Consider the following 14,994-nt stretch of genomic DNA (forward strand, 5'->3'; position numbering starts at 1 on the left):
TGGATCACTGTGCTGGAATTGTTACTCCCCTATTCCTGAATTAGTGTGCTGGATCTGTTACTACTCCTATTCCTGGATCAGTGTGCTGGAACTGTTACTCCTCCTATTCCTGGATCAGTGTGCTGGAACTGTTACTCCTCCTACCCCTGGATCAGTGTGCTGGAACTATTATTGCCTATTCCTGAATCAGTGTGCTGGATTTCTTACTCCCCCTATTCCTGGATCAGAGTCCTGGAACTGTGAGTCCCCTATTCCTGCATCAGAATTCTGGAACTGTTATTCCCCCTATTCCTGGATCAGAGTGCTGGAACTGTTACTCCCCTATTCCTGAATCAGTATGCTGGAACTGTTATTGCCTATTCCTGAATCAGTGTGCTGGATTTCTTACTCCCCCTATTCCTGGATCAGAGTCCTGGAACTGTCAGTCCCCTATTCCTGCATCAGAATGCTGGAACTGTTATTCCCCCTATTCCTGGATCAGAGTGCTGGAGCTGTTACTTCATTTTCCTCTGATCCCTATTTGTTAAATGTATCCAACTTTGCTTAGAATAGTGTCACGCTGGACCTCTTGCAGTGTCACAGTCAATTCTAAAAGCAGGAAATGGCTGCCACATCATTCAGTTCAACCACCAACCAGAAGTAAGTTGTAATGTAAACATATTCTGATTTGTGTCTGTACATTTTGGGCGGGATTCTGCGAAGACTGGCGGGGCAGGCAACACCGGCGCGAAGGAGTGGCGTGAACCAGTCCGGCTTCGGCCCGCCCCGACGGAATCCTCCACACCTTCAGGGGCTAAGCCGGCGCCGGAGTGGTTTGCGCGCGCTGGCCGGCACGGATGGGCCTCCGCCAGCCGGTGCGAGTTGGTGCATGCGCAGGAGTGCTGCCGTCATCCCAACGCATGCGCAGGGGGGGTTCATCTCCGTGTCGGCCATCGCGGACTGTTACAGAAACCGACGTGGAGGAATAGAGTGCCCCCATGGCACAGGCCAACCGGGAATCGGTGGGCTCCGATCGCTGGCCAGGCCACCATTAGGGCACCCCCCGGGGCCAGATCCCCCCACGCCCCCCCCCGAGGACCCCGGAGGCCGCCCACTCAGCCAGGTCCCGCCGGTAAGTACCTGTTGTAATTTATGCCGGCGGGACTGGCCGAAAACGGGCGGCCACTTGGCCCATCACAGGCCGGAGAATCGCCGGGGGGGGCCGCTGCCAGCGGCCGCCGACCGACGCGGCGCGATTCCCGACCCTGCCAAATCCCCGGCGCCGGAGAACTGGCGGGGGGTCGGAGAATCCCGCCCATTGTATTTCACTTAATAAAACAAATGTTCCCTACAAAATATGGAAAATATAAGTGACAGCTCGCAATTTTATCCATACCGTATGATTGACAATTTCACCCTTAATAAAAGGTGAAACCTTCAGGGAGATCCTTTTGTCAATTCCGCGAAACTCCACTAGCTGAAATTCTCTCTTTGTCAAATTCTCAGCAACTGAAAGAAATTGAAAATAAGTGAAACTTAGTTTTGTATCCAGGTGATGTCTCGCAAGTGTTCTTGTCCCAAGCATTCCCGTTCATTATTGTTGCGATCACTTTGTGGAAGATCCTGAAATCCTTTGCATGCTCCCTTCTACTTTTGGCCCTAACCTGCAATACTCAGCAGTCAGCAGCAGAGCAGGAGAAGGTGACTTGTCCTTGGGTTTGGACACATTGCTCAGGCACTCCAAGCTTTGTGACTGTTAAATAGGGGTTTGGGGATGGGGGAGTTTGCGCTAATCTCAATTGCATAACTTTCTCTTACTCCAGGACATCTGCTGATTGATTTCCCAGTGGGACAAAGGAACAAGTGTAGACCATTCAGCCCTCCAAACTGTACCACCCTTCAGTTACAACATTGGGTTAGACCGAGATCAAAGACTCTCCATTTTCAGACAAGAAGCATAAGTATGTTCCTTTTTTACTTGTCACCGAGTTGTTCTATTTGAGTTCTAGGTCTTTGGTGGGGGGGGGGGGGAGGGGACGACACACACGAGGTGGGTTTGGTGAGTTCCTGCAGTGTTTCTTTGATGGTACACAGAGATGGTATGTAGACAATAGCATGAACAACATAAGGTTGTACATCGACATAATCAAATAAATGATTGCAGAGAACTATAATATATAAGCTGAGCCTATATAAAATCATAGTAATGCCTCAGTTAGATTATTGTGTGCAATACTGGCTCTAAACTATAATAAGAATTTGAGCCTTTAGAGTGAGTGCAAGAGATTCATTAGGATGCTGTTTGCTAGCTTAAACTAAACTGGGGCTTTTCTCCATTATAGTTGCACAGATTACATTATTACATTAATGAAAGGATGGGACCAGGATACAAAGGGGCAGACTGTAATAGCAGCTGAAGCAGTTCTCGAACAAGTGGCCTATACCATCCAAGCTTGGTCAACTTACGAGGGAGAGTGATTTGGGGGTCAGTGCCAAAACCACCTCTGCTTTACATTGCTTTTGGTTCAACAATTACAATTTCCAAAAACCAGTAGACCTGCCTGAACTGGACTCAGTCCAATCCTTGTAGCTATAGATTATACCTTGACAAATTAATTTTACTTTAGGCAGCATGGTAACTGCGTGATCAGCTTATGAGGTAGTCATGTCCGGCCTCCTGGCCATCTGTTGTTTTTCAAGATCTATTTACAGTCCTTTGCTCGCCACATTCCAAGTTCCCCTTATCACAGTTTGGTTCTCAACTTCACAAAATTTTGGGGCAGCATGGTAGCATTGTGGATAGCACAATTGCTTCACAGCTCCAGGGTCCCAGGTTCGATTCCGGCTTGGGTCACTGTCTGTGCGGAGTCTGCACATCCTCCCCGTGTGTGCGTGGGTTTCCTCCGGGTGCTCCGGTTTCCTCCCACAGTCCAAAGATGTGCAGGTTAGGTGGATTGGCCATGATAAATTGCCCTTAGTGTCCAAAATTGCCCTTAGTGTTGGGTGGGGTTACTGGGTTATGGGGATAGGGTGGAGGTGTTAACCTTGGGTAGGGTGCTCTTTCCAAGAGCTGGTGCAGACTCGATGGGCCGAATGGCCTCCTTCTGCACTGTAAATTCTATGATGATTCTAAGATGAGGGGCAAGATTAAATGCAAGAGAGGAATGAAACTGAGGTTAGTTGCTGGGGCCGAGATGAAATTAACATTGAAGAATAGATTGGTAAAGTGGATGAAGGAGAAAAGGAATAAAGGAATATGGGAATAGGGTAGATAAATGTGATTTTTGCTGCAGTGAATTGTTAGAGTGGGAATGGGCCCCTATCAGAGAGGTGAAGAGGAAGTGAGAAGAGGAGCTAGGAGGGGAGCTGGAAACTGAACTTTGGGAAAAAGCCTTGAAAAGGGTAAATGCATCCACGTCCTGTGCTAGACTCAGCTTGATTTAGTTCAAGGTAATCCACAGGGCCCACATAACGGTAGACCGGATGAGTAGGTTCTTCGAGGAGGTGGAGGACAGATGTGAACAGTGTGGGGGTAGCCCGGCCAACCATGTTCATATGTTTTGGGCATGTCCGAAACTGAGAGAATTCTGGCAGGGATTTGCGGATGTTATGTCAGAAGTCCTGAAAGGTAGGGTAACTCCGAGTCCAGAATTGGCAATATTTGGGGGGTCGGAAGATCCGGGGGCAAAGGGGGGGAGGGAGGTCGATATTCTGGCCTTCTCCTCCCTGGTGGCCCGGAGACGGATCTTGCTGAGATGGAGGGACTCGGAGCCCCCGAAATCAGGAGTGTGGGTCAGCGATATGGTAGAGTTCTCAGTCTGGAGAAAATCAAGTTCGCTCTGAGAGGATCAATACAGGGATTCGCCCGGAGTTGGCAGCCGTTCATCGATTTCCTTAACAAAAACTGAACGTCAGCAGTAAGGGGGGAAAGGGAAAAAGGTTGGGGGGTGGGGAGGAAAATAGGAGGCATGGTAATGTTAAATAAGGACAGGGAACTTAGTATACGGGTAATTGGGGATAGGGCGGGAGAAGTGGGCGACGTGGTTAATTGTTGTTCTTTTAGGGGGTATTTTGTGCGTCGACCCGCACGGTTGTTTTAGAAATGTCAACATGTTAAATTGTGAAAATTACAAATGCTTCAATAAAATATTTTCTAAAGAAAAAAATGTGTTTTTTGCTCTGGAGGGTGAATACTGACTCAGACTTGTTAGGCCACCGGGTCTATTTCCATGCTGTAACCTCTATGTGGCTATGCATCAAAGTAGAGGCTATTAGAGGGGTACAATTCACACACTTTCAGAGGTTTCTTTCAATTGCTATCTTACTTCCTTCAGCGGAAAATGTAATTACAACATTGCCAGAATCTTCCAGCAGCTCAATGTGATCCACTTCTCCTCCAGAATTCTTTTGTTTGCTGAAGTGCAGTTCCAACTTGTCAAGCAGCTGGTCGGAAGTAATACCCTTTGGGATTTCCGAAATCAGGATTCGTTTTTTGCACACTCGTGTCTTAATCTGCAGGGAAAGGACATTTGTATATGTCAGTTCTCTGATTTCACTGAGATTGACCGTGGGGTTTAATACTGGTCAAAATACATAACTGACCATGTCAAACACACGTGGCAAAACCAGTAGTATCGCATCTGGCTGAACTACATTGTGAAACCACTACACCATGCGATACGATAGCAATGTCATCCGAACTGCTGGCAGCAAAAAGTAACATGGTTGGGCAAGCAGTCAGACAAGGGCATCGGGAAGGGAAAGGGAAGTGATGACCAAGTGATGACAGCTGATGGCTAACAGCATACTTCACTGAATTACAGTACAGGAGTCCTTTCGGCCCGTGAAATCCGTGCCAGCTCTCTAAATGAGCAATCCATCTCATGCATCTCCCGCCCTCTCCCCATGAACCTGCATACTCTTCCTTTTCAGATATTCGCTCCAATTCCCTCTTGGATGCCTCAATTGAACCTGCCTCTACTACACTCTCAGGCAACACATTCCAAATTCTATTGTCACTCATTGCTTGAAAAGATTTATTCTCATGCCTTAATTGCTAGTGGGGCGGCATGGTGGCGCAGTGGTTAGCACTGCTGCCTCATGGCGCTGAGGACACGGGTTCGATCCCGGCCCCGGGTCGCTGTCCGTGTGGAGTTTGCACATTCTCCCAGTGTTAGCGTGGGCCTCACCCCAACAACACAAAAGATGTGCAGGGTAGGTGGATTGGCCACGCTCAATTGCCCCTTGAGGAAAAAAAAAATTGGATACTCTAAATTTATTTTTAAAGAAGTTTTATTTGCTTCTTTTGCCAATAACCTTAAATTTGTGCTCTCCCGTTTTTGAACCTTCCACTAATGGGAGCAGTTTTCCCTCTCCACTCTGTCCAGACATCTCATGATTTTGAATACCTAACTTGTGAAAGCTGTCCTCTTATCTGTGGTTGATGTCACCAAGAAGTAACATTTTGAGTGGAAGAGAAGGCTGAACAAGGACAGGCCGTAGAAAGGACAGGATGGGGATTGGGAAAAGTAACTATAGCTGAAAGTGCCCTGGCTACAGTAGGGTAGATCACAAGGGGATCTCAGTGAGGGCGGTCCCATCAATCTGAACAGGACACAGGCATTGGATCAGGGTTCTCTGCTTGTTTGTGTCAAAGGTTGGAGAGCAATAATGCGTCATGGTGACAGTCACAGACCTTTGTGGCTTTGTTTACGGCTATGGTACACATGCAGTGACACGTCATGGGACACTGACACCCATTTTTGAACCAGAAAGCAGAAGGCACATTTACAGGAACTGAGATTATTCTGCATCTGGTTTTATTTTTATTTATTTTTTAAAATTTAGAGTACCCAATTCATTTTTTTCCAATTAAGGGGCAATTTAGCGTGGTCAACGTGCCTCAATGACTGCCGTCCAGTGGCCCTGACTTCAGTCGTAATGAAGTGCTTTGAGAGGTTGATCATGAAGCGCATCACCTCCATACTACCAGAACTCCTTGATCCACTGCAATTCACATACCGCTGCAACCAGTACACATCAGACGCCATTTCCCTGGCCCTACACTCATCCCTAGAGCATCTCGAAAACAAGGACTCCTACATCAGACTACTATTTATTGACTACAGCTCCGCCTTCAACACCATAATCCCAGCCAAGCTCATATCAAACCTCCAAAACCTAGGACTTGGCTCCCCACTCTGCAACTGGATCCTCAATTTTCTGACCAACAGACCACAATCAGTAAGAATGAACAACAACACCTCCTCCACAATAGTCCTCAACACCGGGGCCCCGCAAGGCTGCATACTTAGCCCCCTACTCTACTCCCTGTACACACACGACTGCGTGGCAAAATTTGGTTCCAACTCCATCTACAAGTTTGCTGACGATACGACCATAGTGGGCCGGATCTCGAATAATGACGAGTCAGAATTCAGGCAGGAGATAGAGAACCTAGTGGAGTGGTGTAGCGACAACAATCTCTCCCTCAATGCCAGCAAAACTAAAGAGCTGGTCATTGACTTCAGGAAGCAAAGTACTGTACACACCCCTGTCAGCATCAACGGGGCCGAGGTGGAGATGGTTAGCAGTTTCAAATTCCTAGGGGTGCACATCTCCAAAAATCTGTCCTGGTCCACCCACGTCGACACTACCACCAAGAAAGCACAACAGCGCCTATACTTCCTCAGGAAACTAAGGAAATTCGGCATGTCCACAATAACCCTTACCAACGTTTACAGATGCACCATAGAGAGCATCTTATCGGGCTACATCACAGCCTGATATGGCAACTGCTCGGCACAGGACCGCAAGAAACTTCAGAGAGTCGTGAACACAGCCCAGTCCATCACACGAACTTGCCTCCCATCCATTGACTCCATCTACACCTCCCGCTGCCTGGGGAAAGCAGGCAGCATAATCAAAGATCCCTCCCACCCGGCTTACTCACTCTTCCAACTTCTTCCATCGGGCAGGAGATACAGAAGTCTGAGAACACGCACGAACAGACTCAAAAACAGCTTCTTCCCCACTGTCACCAGACTCCTAAATGACCCTCTTATGAACTGACCTCATTAACACTACACCCTGTATGCTTCATCCGATGCCAGTGCTTATGTAGTTACATTGTATATGTTGTGTTGCCCTATTATGTATTTTATTTTCTTCCCTTTTCTTCCCATGTATTTAATGATCTGTTGAGCTGCTCGCAGAATAATACTTTTAGCTGTACCTCGGTACACGTGACAATAAACAAATCCAATCCAATCAATCCACCCACCCTGCACATCTTTGGGTTATGGGGGCGAAACCCACGCAAACACGGGGAGAATGTGCAAACTCCACACGGACAGTGACCCAGAGTCGGGATCGAACCTGGGACCTCGGTGCCGTGAGGCAGCAGGGCTAACCCACTGCGCCACTGTGCTGCCCTCGCACCTGGTTCTATGAAGTAAAAGGCTCCATTACAGTGAGTCTATCACTGTGCCACCTAGTGACCATTTAATGAAAACTACAGATCCCTGTCACATCACAAGCTGCAAGAACAAACTTAAAGCCACAGATTTAACTACAAGAAAAACATAATTTAATCTGCTGTGTTACATATCTTGGAACATGTGCTATATGACCTTCCAACCCCCACCCCCACTCCCATGTCAGATGACTCCTTTTGTAATTCAGAGTGTACATTTCAGTATCTTATCTGAATACTGTATAGCATCTCATACTCAAGTCCACACAAACGGCTATCATCATGACATCCCTGTCTCATTGGGCACAAATCATGTCCATATTTTTTCCACTTGGTGTATATAGCTTGGACTTCATACCTTACTAAACATCCTGTGATGAATTTTGCAAAATTAAGAAATCATTATTTCCCTAACTTATTGAGTAAATTAATTTCTTCAATTACAAATGTCAGTTAAGTTCAATACGTCACAATCCAATATAGATTCAGTCTATTGTCCAGTATTTCACTTTCTGGAATTGTTAATTCTCTTTTACTATTTAACCATGGCAATCCCTGTCATCAGTATGTAATTCAATACTCCTCAATGTTCAACTCCAATTGCTTTCTTGTGTATTTACAGATATCACAAGCAGGAAGTTCAAAATCACAAGAGCGGTTTTCACCACACCCTCCTTTGAACATGATCACAACACATAAAACTTCATATCGAGGCACATTAAAGATTTGCAATTTAAAAAAAAAACTTAAAATCACTTAGTTTTCAAATCACAAATCAGTGCTCCAAACTGATTTCCAACTTCACTGAATCACACAAAATGTTCATATTGCATTTGGTGGTGCCCTCTCACATATTGTGGTCTGCCTATTGTCTCAGGAAATTTGGTCATTGTGTCAGGGGTAGGAAGTGACACTGTTCCCTCTGGTACCAATGTTCCTCCTTCTGGCGGGCAAGCTCTCTGCCTACCATCAGTAGCGTTGGCCTCGACCAGTGCTGGTGGATTGGGTCTGCTGAAATGTCAATATCCATGACATGTTTTGACAAACTGCTCCATATCTTTCTCCAACCCGGGCTCACCGTACTTTGGTTTGTAAGTATTGCTTCGTACCAACCACTCCCAAGTGACCTTCATGAACTAGAGTCACCAGTCTAGGCCTAAGCTTTTGTGGCAGTACAAGTCAGCTGCCTCTGAGAACACACTTGCCCATTGCGTACACTGCATCATGTATCATGATGTAGGCCTCGAATGTGCAATTCTCCCGGTTTCCAGCTTGGATTTTCTGTCTAGATCTTTGCCTGACTCTCTTTTAATCTCTGACGCCGTCATTGCTCTAGGTGTAGCATGAACTGCCAGTTCCTTCTCTGGTAGGGATTTGTCTATTTGATCATCCCTCAGTAGTTGTGACAGCGAGTCAGCGATGTTCATCTTTCCTGCAACGTGAACTTGTGCTGCTGGAGTCTCAAAACCCACCTTTTGTTTCTGGAACATTGTTTAGAACTGGGAGAAAAAAATGATATCTATTGGCTTGTGATCCGTCATTAATTGAAACTCAACGCCGATCAAGAATGCATGGAATCGTTCAAATGCCTACACCAATCCTAGACCCTCTGCACCCATCTAAGAATATCTCCTCTCCACACCTGTCAGAGATCTGCTCACATAGGCAAGGATTCTAAAGCCTTCAGCATGCACTTGCAGCAGAACTGCACCTAATCCTTTGGACTAGAACTGCTATGACTTTCATTGGTGCATTTGGATCATAAGAACATAAGAACTAGGAGCAGGAGTAGGCCATCTGGCCCCTCGAGCCTGCTCCGCCATTTAATGAGATCATGGCTGATCTTTGTGGACTCAGCTCCACTCTCCGGCCCGTACACCATATCCCCGAAACCCTTTATTCTTTAGAAAGGTATCTATCTTTTTCTTAAAAACGTTTAAAGAAAGAGCCTCAACTGCTTCACTGGGCAAGGGATTCCAGAGATTCACAACCCTTTGGGTGAAGAAGTTCCTCCCACACTCCGTCCTAAATCTACTTCCCCTTATTTTGAGGCTATGCCCCCTAGTTCTGCTTTCCCCGACCAGTGGAAACAATCTGCCTGCATCTATCCTATCTATTCCCTTCATAATTTTATATGTTTCAATCAGATCCCCCCGCATCCTTCTAAACTCCAATGAGTACAGTCCCAGTCTACTCAACCTCTCGTCATAATCTAATCCCCTCAACTCTGGGACCAACCTAGTGAATCTCCTCTGCACTCCCTCCAGTGCCAATATGTCCTTTCTCTGGTAAGGACACCAAAACTGAACACAATACTCCAGATGCGGCCTCACCAACACCCTATACAATTGCAGCATAACCTCCCTAGTCTTGAACTCCATCCCTCTAGCAATGAAAGACAAAACTTGATTAGCCTTCTTAATCACCTGTTGCACCTGCACACCAACTTTTTGCAACTCCTGCACCAGCACACCCAGGTCCCTCTGCACAGCAGCATGTTTTAACATCTTACCGTTTAAATAATAATCCATTCTGCTGTTATTCCTCCCAAAATGGATAGCCTCACACTTGGCAACATTGAATTCCATCTGCCAGACCCTAGCCCATTCACCTAACCTATCCAAATCCTTCTGCAGACTTCCGGTATCCTCTGCACTTTTTGCTTTACCACTCATCTTAGTGTCGTCTGCAAACTTTGACACATTGCACTTGGTCCCCAACTCCAAATCGTCTATGTAAATTGTGAACAACTGCAGGCCCAACACTGATCCTTGAGGGACCCCACTAGTTACAGGTTGCCAACCAGAGAAACACCCATTTATGCCCACTCTCTGCTTTCTGTTAGTTAACCAATCCTCCACCCATGCTACCACTTTATCTCAATGCCATGCATCTTTAGTTTATGCAGCAACCTTTTGTGTGGCACCTTGTCAAAAGCTTTCTGGAAATCCAGGTATACCACATCCATTGGCTCCCCGTTATCTACTGCACTGGTAACGTCCTCAAAAAATTCTACCAAATTAGTCAGACACGACCTACCCTTTGTGAACCCATGCTGCGTCTGCCCAATGGGACAGTTTCCCTCCAGGTGCCCCGCTATTTCCTCCTTAATGATAGATTCCAGCATTTTCCCGACAACCGAAGTTAAGCTTACCGGCCTATAATTACCCGCTTTCTGCCGACCTCCTTTTTTAAACAGTGGTGTCACGTTTGCTACTTTCCAATCCTCTGGGACCACCCCAGAGTCTAGTGAATTTTGATAAATTATCACTAGTGCGTTTACAATTTCCCTAGCCATCTCTTTTAACACTCTGGGATGCATCCCATCAGGGCCAGGAGACTTGGCTACCTTTAGTCCCACTAGCTTGCCCAATACTGCCTCCTTAGTGATTACAATCATCTCAAGGTCCTCACCTATCATATCTTTATTTCCATCAGTCACTGGCATGTTATTTGTGTCCTCCACTGTGAAGACTGACCCAAAAAACCTGTTCAGCTCCTCAGCCATTTCCCCGTCTCCTATTATTAAATCTCCCTTCTCACCTTCCAAAGGACCAATATTTACCTTAGCCAGTCTTTTCTGTCTTATATATTTGTAGAAGCTTTTACTATCTTCTTTTATGTTCTGAGCCAGTTTACTTTCATAGTCTACCTTACTCTTCTTTATAGCTTTTTTTGTAGCTTTCTGTTGTCCCCTAAAGACTTCCCAGTCCTCTAGTCTCCCACTAATTTTTGCCACTTTGTATGTTTTTTCCTTCAATTTGATACTCTCCCTCACCTCCTTAGATATCCACGGTCGATTTTTCCCCTTTCTACCGTCTTTCTTTTTTGTCGGTATGAACCTTTCCTGAACACTGTGAAAGATCGCTCGGAAGGTTCTCCACTGTTCCTCAACTGCTTCACCATTAAGTCTTTGCTCCCAGTCTACCTTAGCTAGTTCTTCTCTCATCCCATTGTACTCGCCTTTGTTTAAGCACAAAACACTAGTGTTTGATTTTACCTTGTCATCCTCCAACTGTATTTTAAATTCCACCATATTGTGGTCACTCCTTCCAAGAGGATCCCAAACTATGAGATCATTAATCAATCCTGCCTCATTACACAGGACCAGATCTAGGACCGCTTGTTCCTTTGTAGGTTCCATTACATACTGTTCCAGGAAATTATCCCGGGCACATTCTATAAACTCCTCCTCAAGGCTGCCTTTACCAACCTGGTTAAACCAATCGATATGCAGATTAAAATCTCCCATGATAACCGCTGTACCATTTCTACATGCATCCGTTATTTCTTTGCTTATTGCCTGCCCTACCATCCTGTTACTATTTGGTGGCCTATAGACTACTCCTATCAGTGACCTTTTTGCCTTACTATTCCTGATTGCCACCCAAATTGATTCAACCTTGTCCTCCATAGCACCAATATCATCCCTTACTATTGCCCAGATGCCATGCTTAAACAACAAAGCTACACCACCGCCCTTACCGTCCATTCTATCCTTTCGTATAGTCTGGTACCCTTGGATATTTAACTCCCAGTCGTGACCATCTTTTAACCATGTTTCAGTAATGGCCACTAAATCATAGTCATTCACGATGATTTGCGCCATCAACTCATTTACCTTATTTCGTATACTACGAGCATTCAGGTAAAGTACACTTATGCTGTTTTTTATGTCTTTGTTATGAATCCTAACACCTTGATCAGTAACTTTTCGCAATTTATTTTTCCTCTTACCCTTTCTCCTAATTTTCCTTGTCTTTGAACTCATATCTCTACATAATAACCTGTCACGTAACCTGCTGCCTTGATCTCCATTAACCATTATACTGTCCATAGCTTTACACTTCCCTTCCCCCTAACTTGCTAGTTTAAAGTCCTTGTGACCAATCTATTTATCCTATTCGCTAGAACACTGGTCCCAGAATGGTTGAGGTGAAGACCGTCCCAACGGTACTGGTCCCTCCTGCCCCAGTACTGATGCCAATGCCCCATGAAATGGAATCCCTCTTTCCCGCACCACTCCTTTAGCCACCTGTTAACTTCTCTAATTTTCTCACCCCTATGCCAATTGGCACGTGGCTCGGGTAGTAATCCAGAGATTATAACCCTGGAGGACCTGTTCTTTAATTTAGTCCCTAGTGTTTGATAATCCCCAAACAGGTCCTCTTTCCTAGTCTTACCTATGTTGTTAGTCCCAACGTGGACCACAACAACTGGATCCTCCCCCTCCCTCTCCAAAATCCTTTCAAGCCGATCAGAGATGTCCCTCACCCTGGCACCGGGCAGGCAACATACCATGCGGGACTCTCGATCTGGCTTACAAAGGATGCCATCAATCCCTCTAATTATAGAATCCCCTACAACTACCACTTGTCTTTTTTGCTCCCCCCTCTTGAATGGCTTCCTGTACCATAATATCCTGGGATCCCAGCACATCTCTTTCAAAGTTCTGAAGGTAGCTTTCTGTCCATCATCACCACAGTGAGAATTACTCCTTCATCACCAGTTGCATATCAACACAGAGGCTGATGTCACCATTTGATTTAGCCACGGTCACAAGACGGCTTACCCATTGCGTTGGTCCTTCAACTGGCTTTATGATGTATTACATGGTCAATCACTTCCTTCATCTTTGCCTCAGCTTTCTGACTCCGAGCAAAAGATGTTCTGAGTACAGGCTAAGTGACGGGGTTCACAATAGTTAATCTCACTTGGCGGCTGTGTAACTTTCCAATCCCTTGAAGCTCTGGTCCAAATCCCTCCCAGAGCTTCATCCAGGATTTCACAGAATTCACTTTCAATCCAGTGTGTAGCATGCCGAGGCCCGAGTGATTTTTCTGTTCAGAAGAGTCTCACCATGCTCCTCAATCACTACAAATTCTCCTTTACCTTCTAATCCCCAGCTCTCACACCCACAATCCAACAGTTTGGAGTGGGGTTTTAGATGTGTAAGGAGGGAGCTTTTTGACACATTTTCCAGATTGATTTCCTTTGTCTTCGGTTCTTCTCGCAGTGCTCTGTCGATGACATTACTGTCACTGCCTGAGTCTACAATAATGCTCCTTTCTTGTGGTTGCTCCCATTGACATAAAACATGTATCCACGATTGCCATTTGTGGCCTCACTCTCTGCATCTTCTTCAACTTGTCTCACAGCTGTTCTACTGTTCTACTTTCACCTTTATATGGTTCAGTAGGCTTTCCTCCCTGTTCAGCTTCCTTCTGGACTTCTCGGCCCCCACCTTTTCTGCATATCTTTCATCGGCAGGGCAGCAGGCATCTTTTTCATAGTGCCCCAAGTTGCCACATTGAAAACATTCTCTTTCAGACATTTGCTGTTTACACTTACGCACACCTGGATTCCGCTGTGCCACTCGGTTAACCTCAACTTTAGTTGTGTCAATGACAGAAGTAGGACCTCACGCTGTGATATCATCTATGCACTGCTTCCAATGCTGATTTTCAAAGTGACATCCAACGTCAAATCACCTCCTCATTCCAGCAACTTATGACTCAACTTATCCAACTTGTAATGTTTGGCCACCTGATCCATTATTTGGTTTCTCAGATCCATCGCAATATAATTGCATCCTGCTGACATCAACCTCAAACAGGTCACAAATTGGGTTGCTGTTTCCCCCTCTTTCCATCTCACCTGATCGCAAACATGCCGTTGCAATGTGGCATTTGGCGTCACCGCATAATGGTCCTTCAAAGCTTTCATCACATGTTCATTATCCACATTTCCTATTGTGTCAGGCAATGTCTGGAAGATCTTCTAAAGAAAAGTTACTTTGGACTCAAATGTTAACTCTTTTTCTCTCTCCACTGATGCTGCCGGACCTGCTGGGTTTTTCCAGCAATTTCTGTTTTGTTTTCAATCTCCAGCATTCCCATTATTTTACTTTTATTTCAGTCCTGAAAGTCTCCCTCACCAAAGCACTAGGACTAAACAAAAAGGCCCCAAATTGTGCTTTCTGCGCCACCATTGCTTCATCCTAGAGCAGACTCGGACTATCAGCATACGCTTCAAACCCGTCCAGCCCCTCTCCAGTTCACGTTGACGGTACTGATGTCAACTGTCCAATCAAATGGCTCTATTTCCTGGACTGCAGACATCCTATAATCAGTAAAGGAATCAAGGGTTCTAGGTGGAGGGAAAGTGGAGTTGACGATTTGATTCCCGGCTTGGGTCACTGCCTGTGCGGAGTCTGCATTTTCTCCCCATGTCTGCTTGGGTTTCCTCCCGGTGCTCCGGTTTCCTCCCCCAAGTCCCGAAAGAAGTGCGTGTTAGGTGAATTGGACATTCGGAATTCTCCCTCAGCGTACTCGAACAGGCGCCAGAGTGTGGCGACTAGGGACTTTTCATAGTAATTTCATTGCAGTGTTAATGTAAGCCTACTTGTGACACTAATGAAGATTATTATTAAGTCACTCACCATCTTGACTTGGAAATATATCGCCGTTTCTTCACTGTCACTAGGTCAAAATCCTGGAACTCCCTCCCTAACAGCACTGTGGGTGTACCTACACCTCAGG

General features: G+C 45.8%; 1 protein-coding gene across 1 annotated transcript in view; it reads right to left on the bottom strand.

Moving 5' to 3' along the window:
* The window catches only part of ifi35 (interferon-induced protein 35), a 44,374-nt gene that overhangs the window by 13,923 nt on the left and 15,457 nt on the right, over positions 1–14,994 (bottom strand). Inside the window, exons 7-8 of the mRNA XM_072487279.1 lie at positions 4,305–4,491; positions 1,376–1,488 (exon numbers count right to left, since the gene is read on the bottom strand). Of these exons, the coding sequence (XP_072343380.1) occupies positions 1,376–1,488; positions 4,305–4,491 (300 nt within the window). The remainder of the gene's footprint in view (positions 1–1,375; positions 1,489–4,304; positions 4,492–14,994) is intronic.

Source organism: Scyliorhinus torazame, chromosome 21, assembly GCF_047496885.1.
Source record: "Scyliorhinus torazame isolate Kashiwa2021f chromosome 21, sScyTor2.1, whole genome shotgun sequence".
Lineage (NCBI taxonomy): Eukaryota > Metazoa > Chordata > Chondrichthyes > Carcharhiniformes > Scyliorhinidae > Scyliorhinus > Scyliorhinus torazame.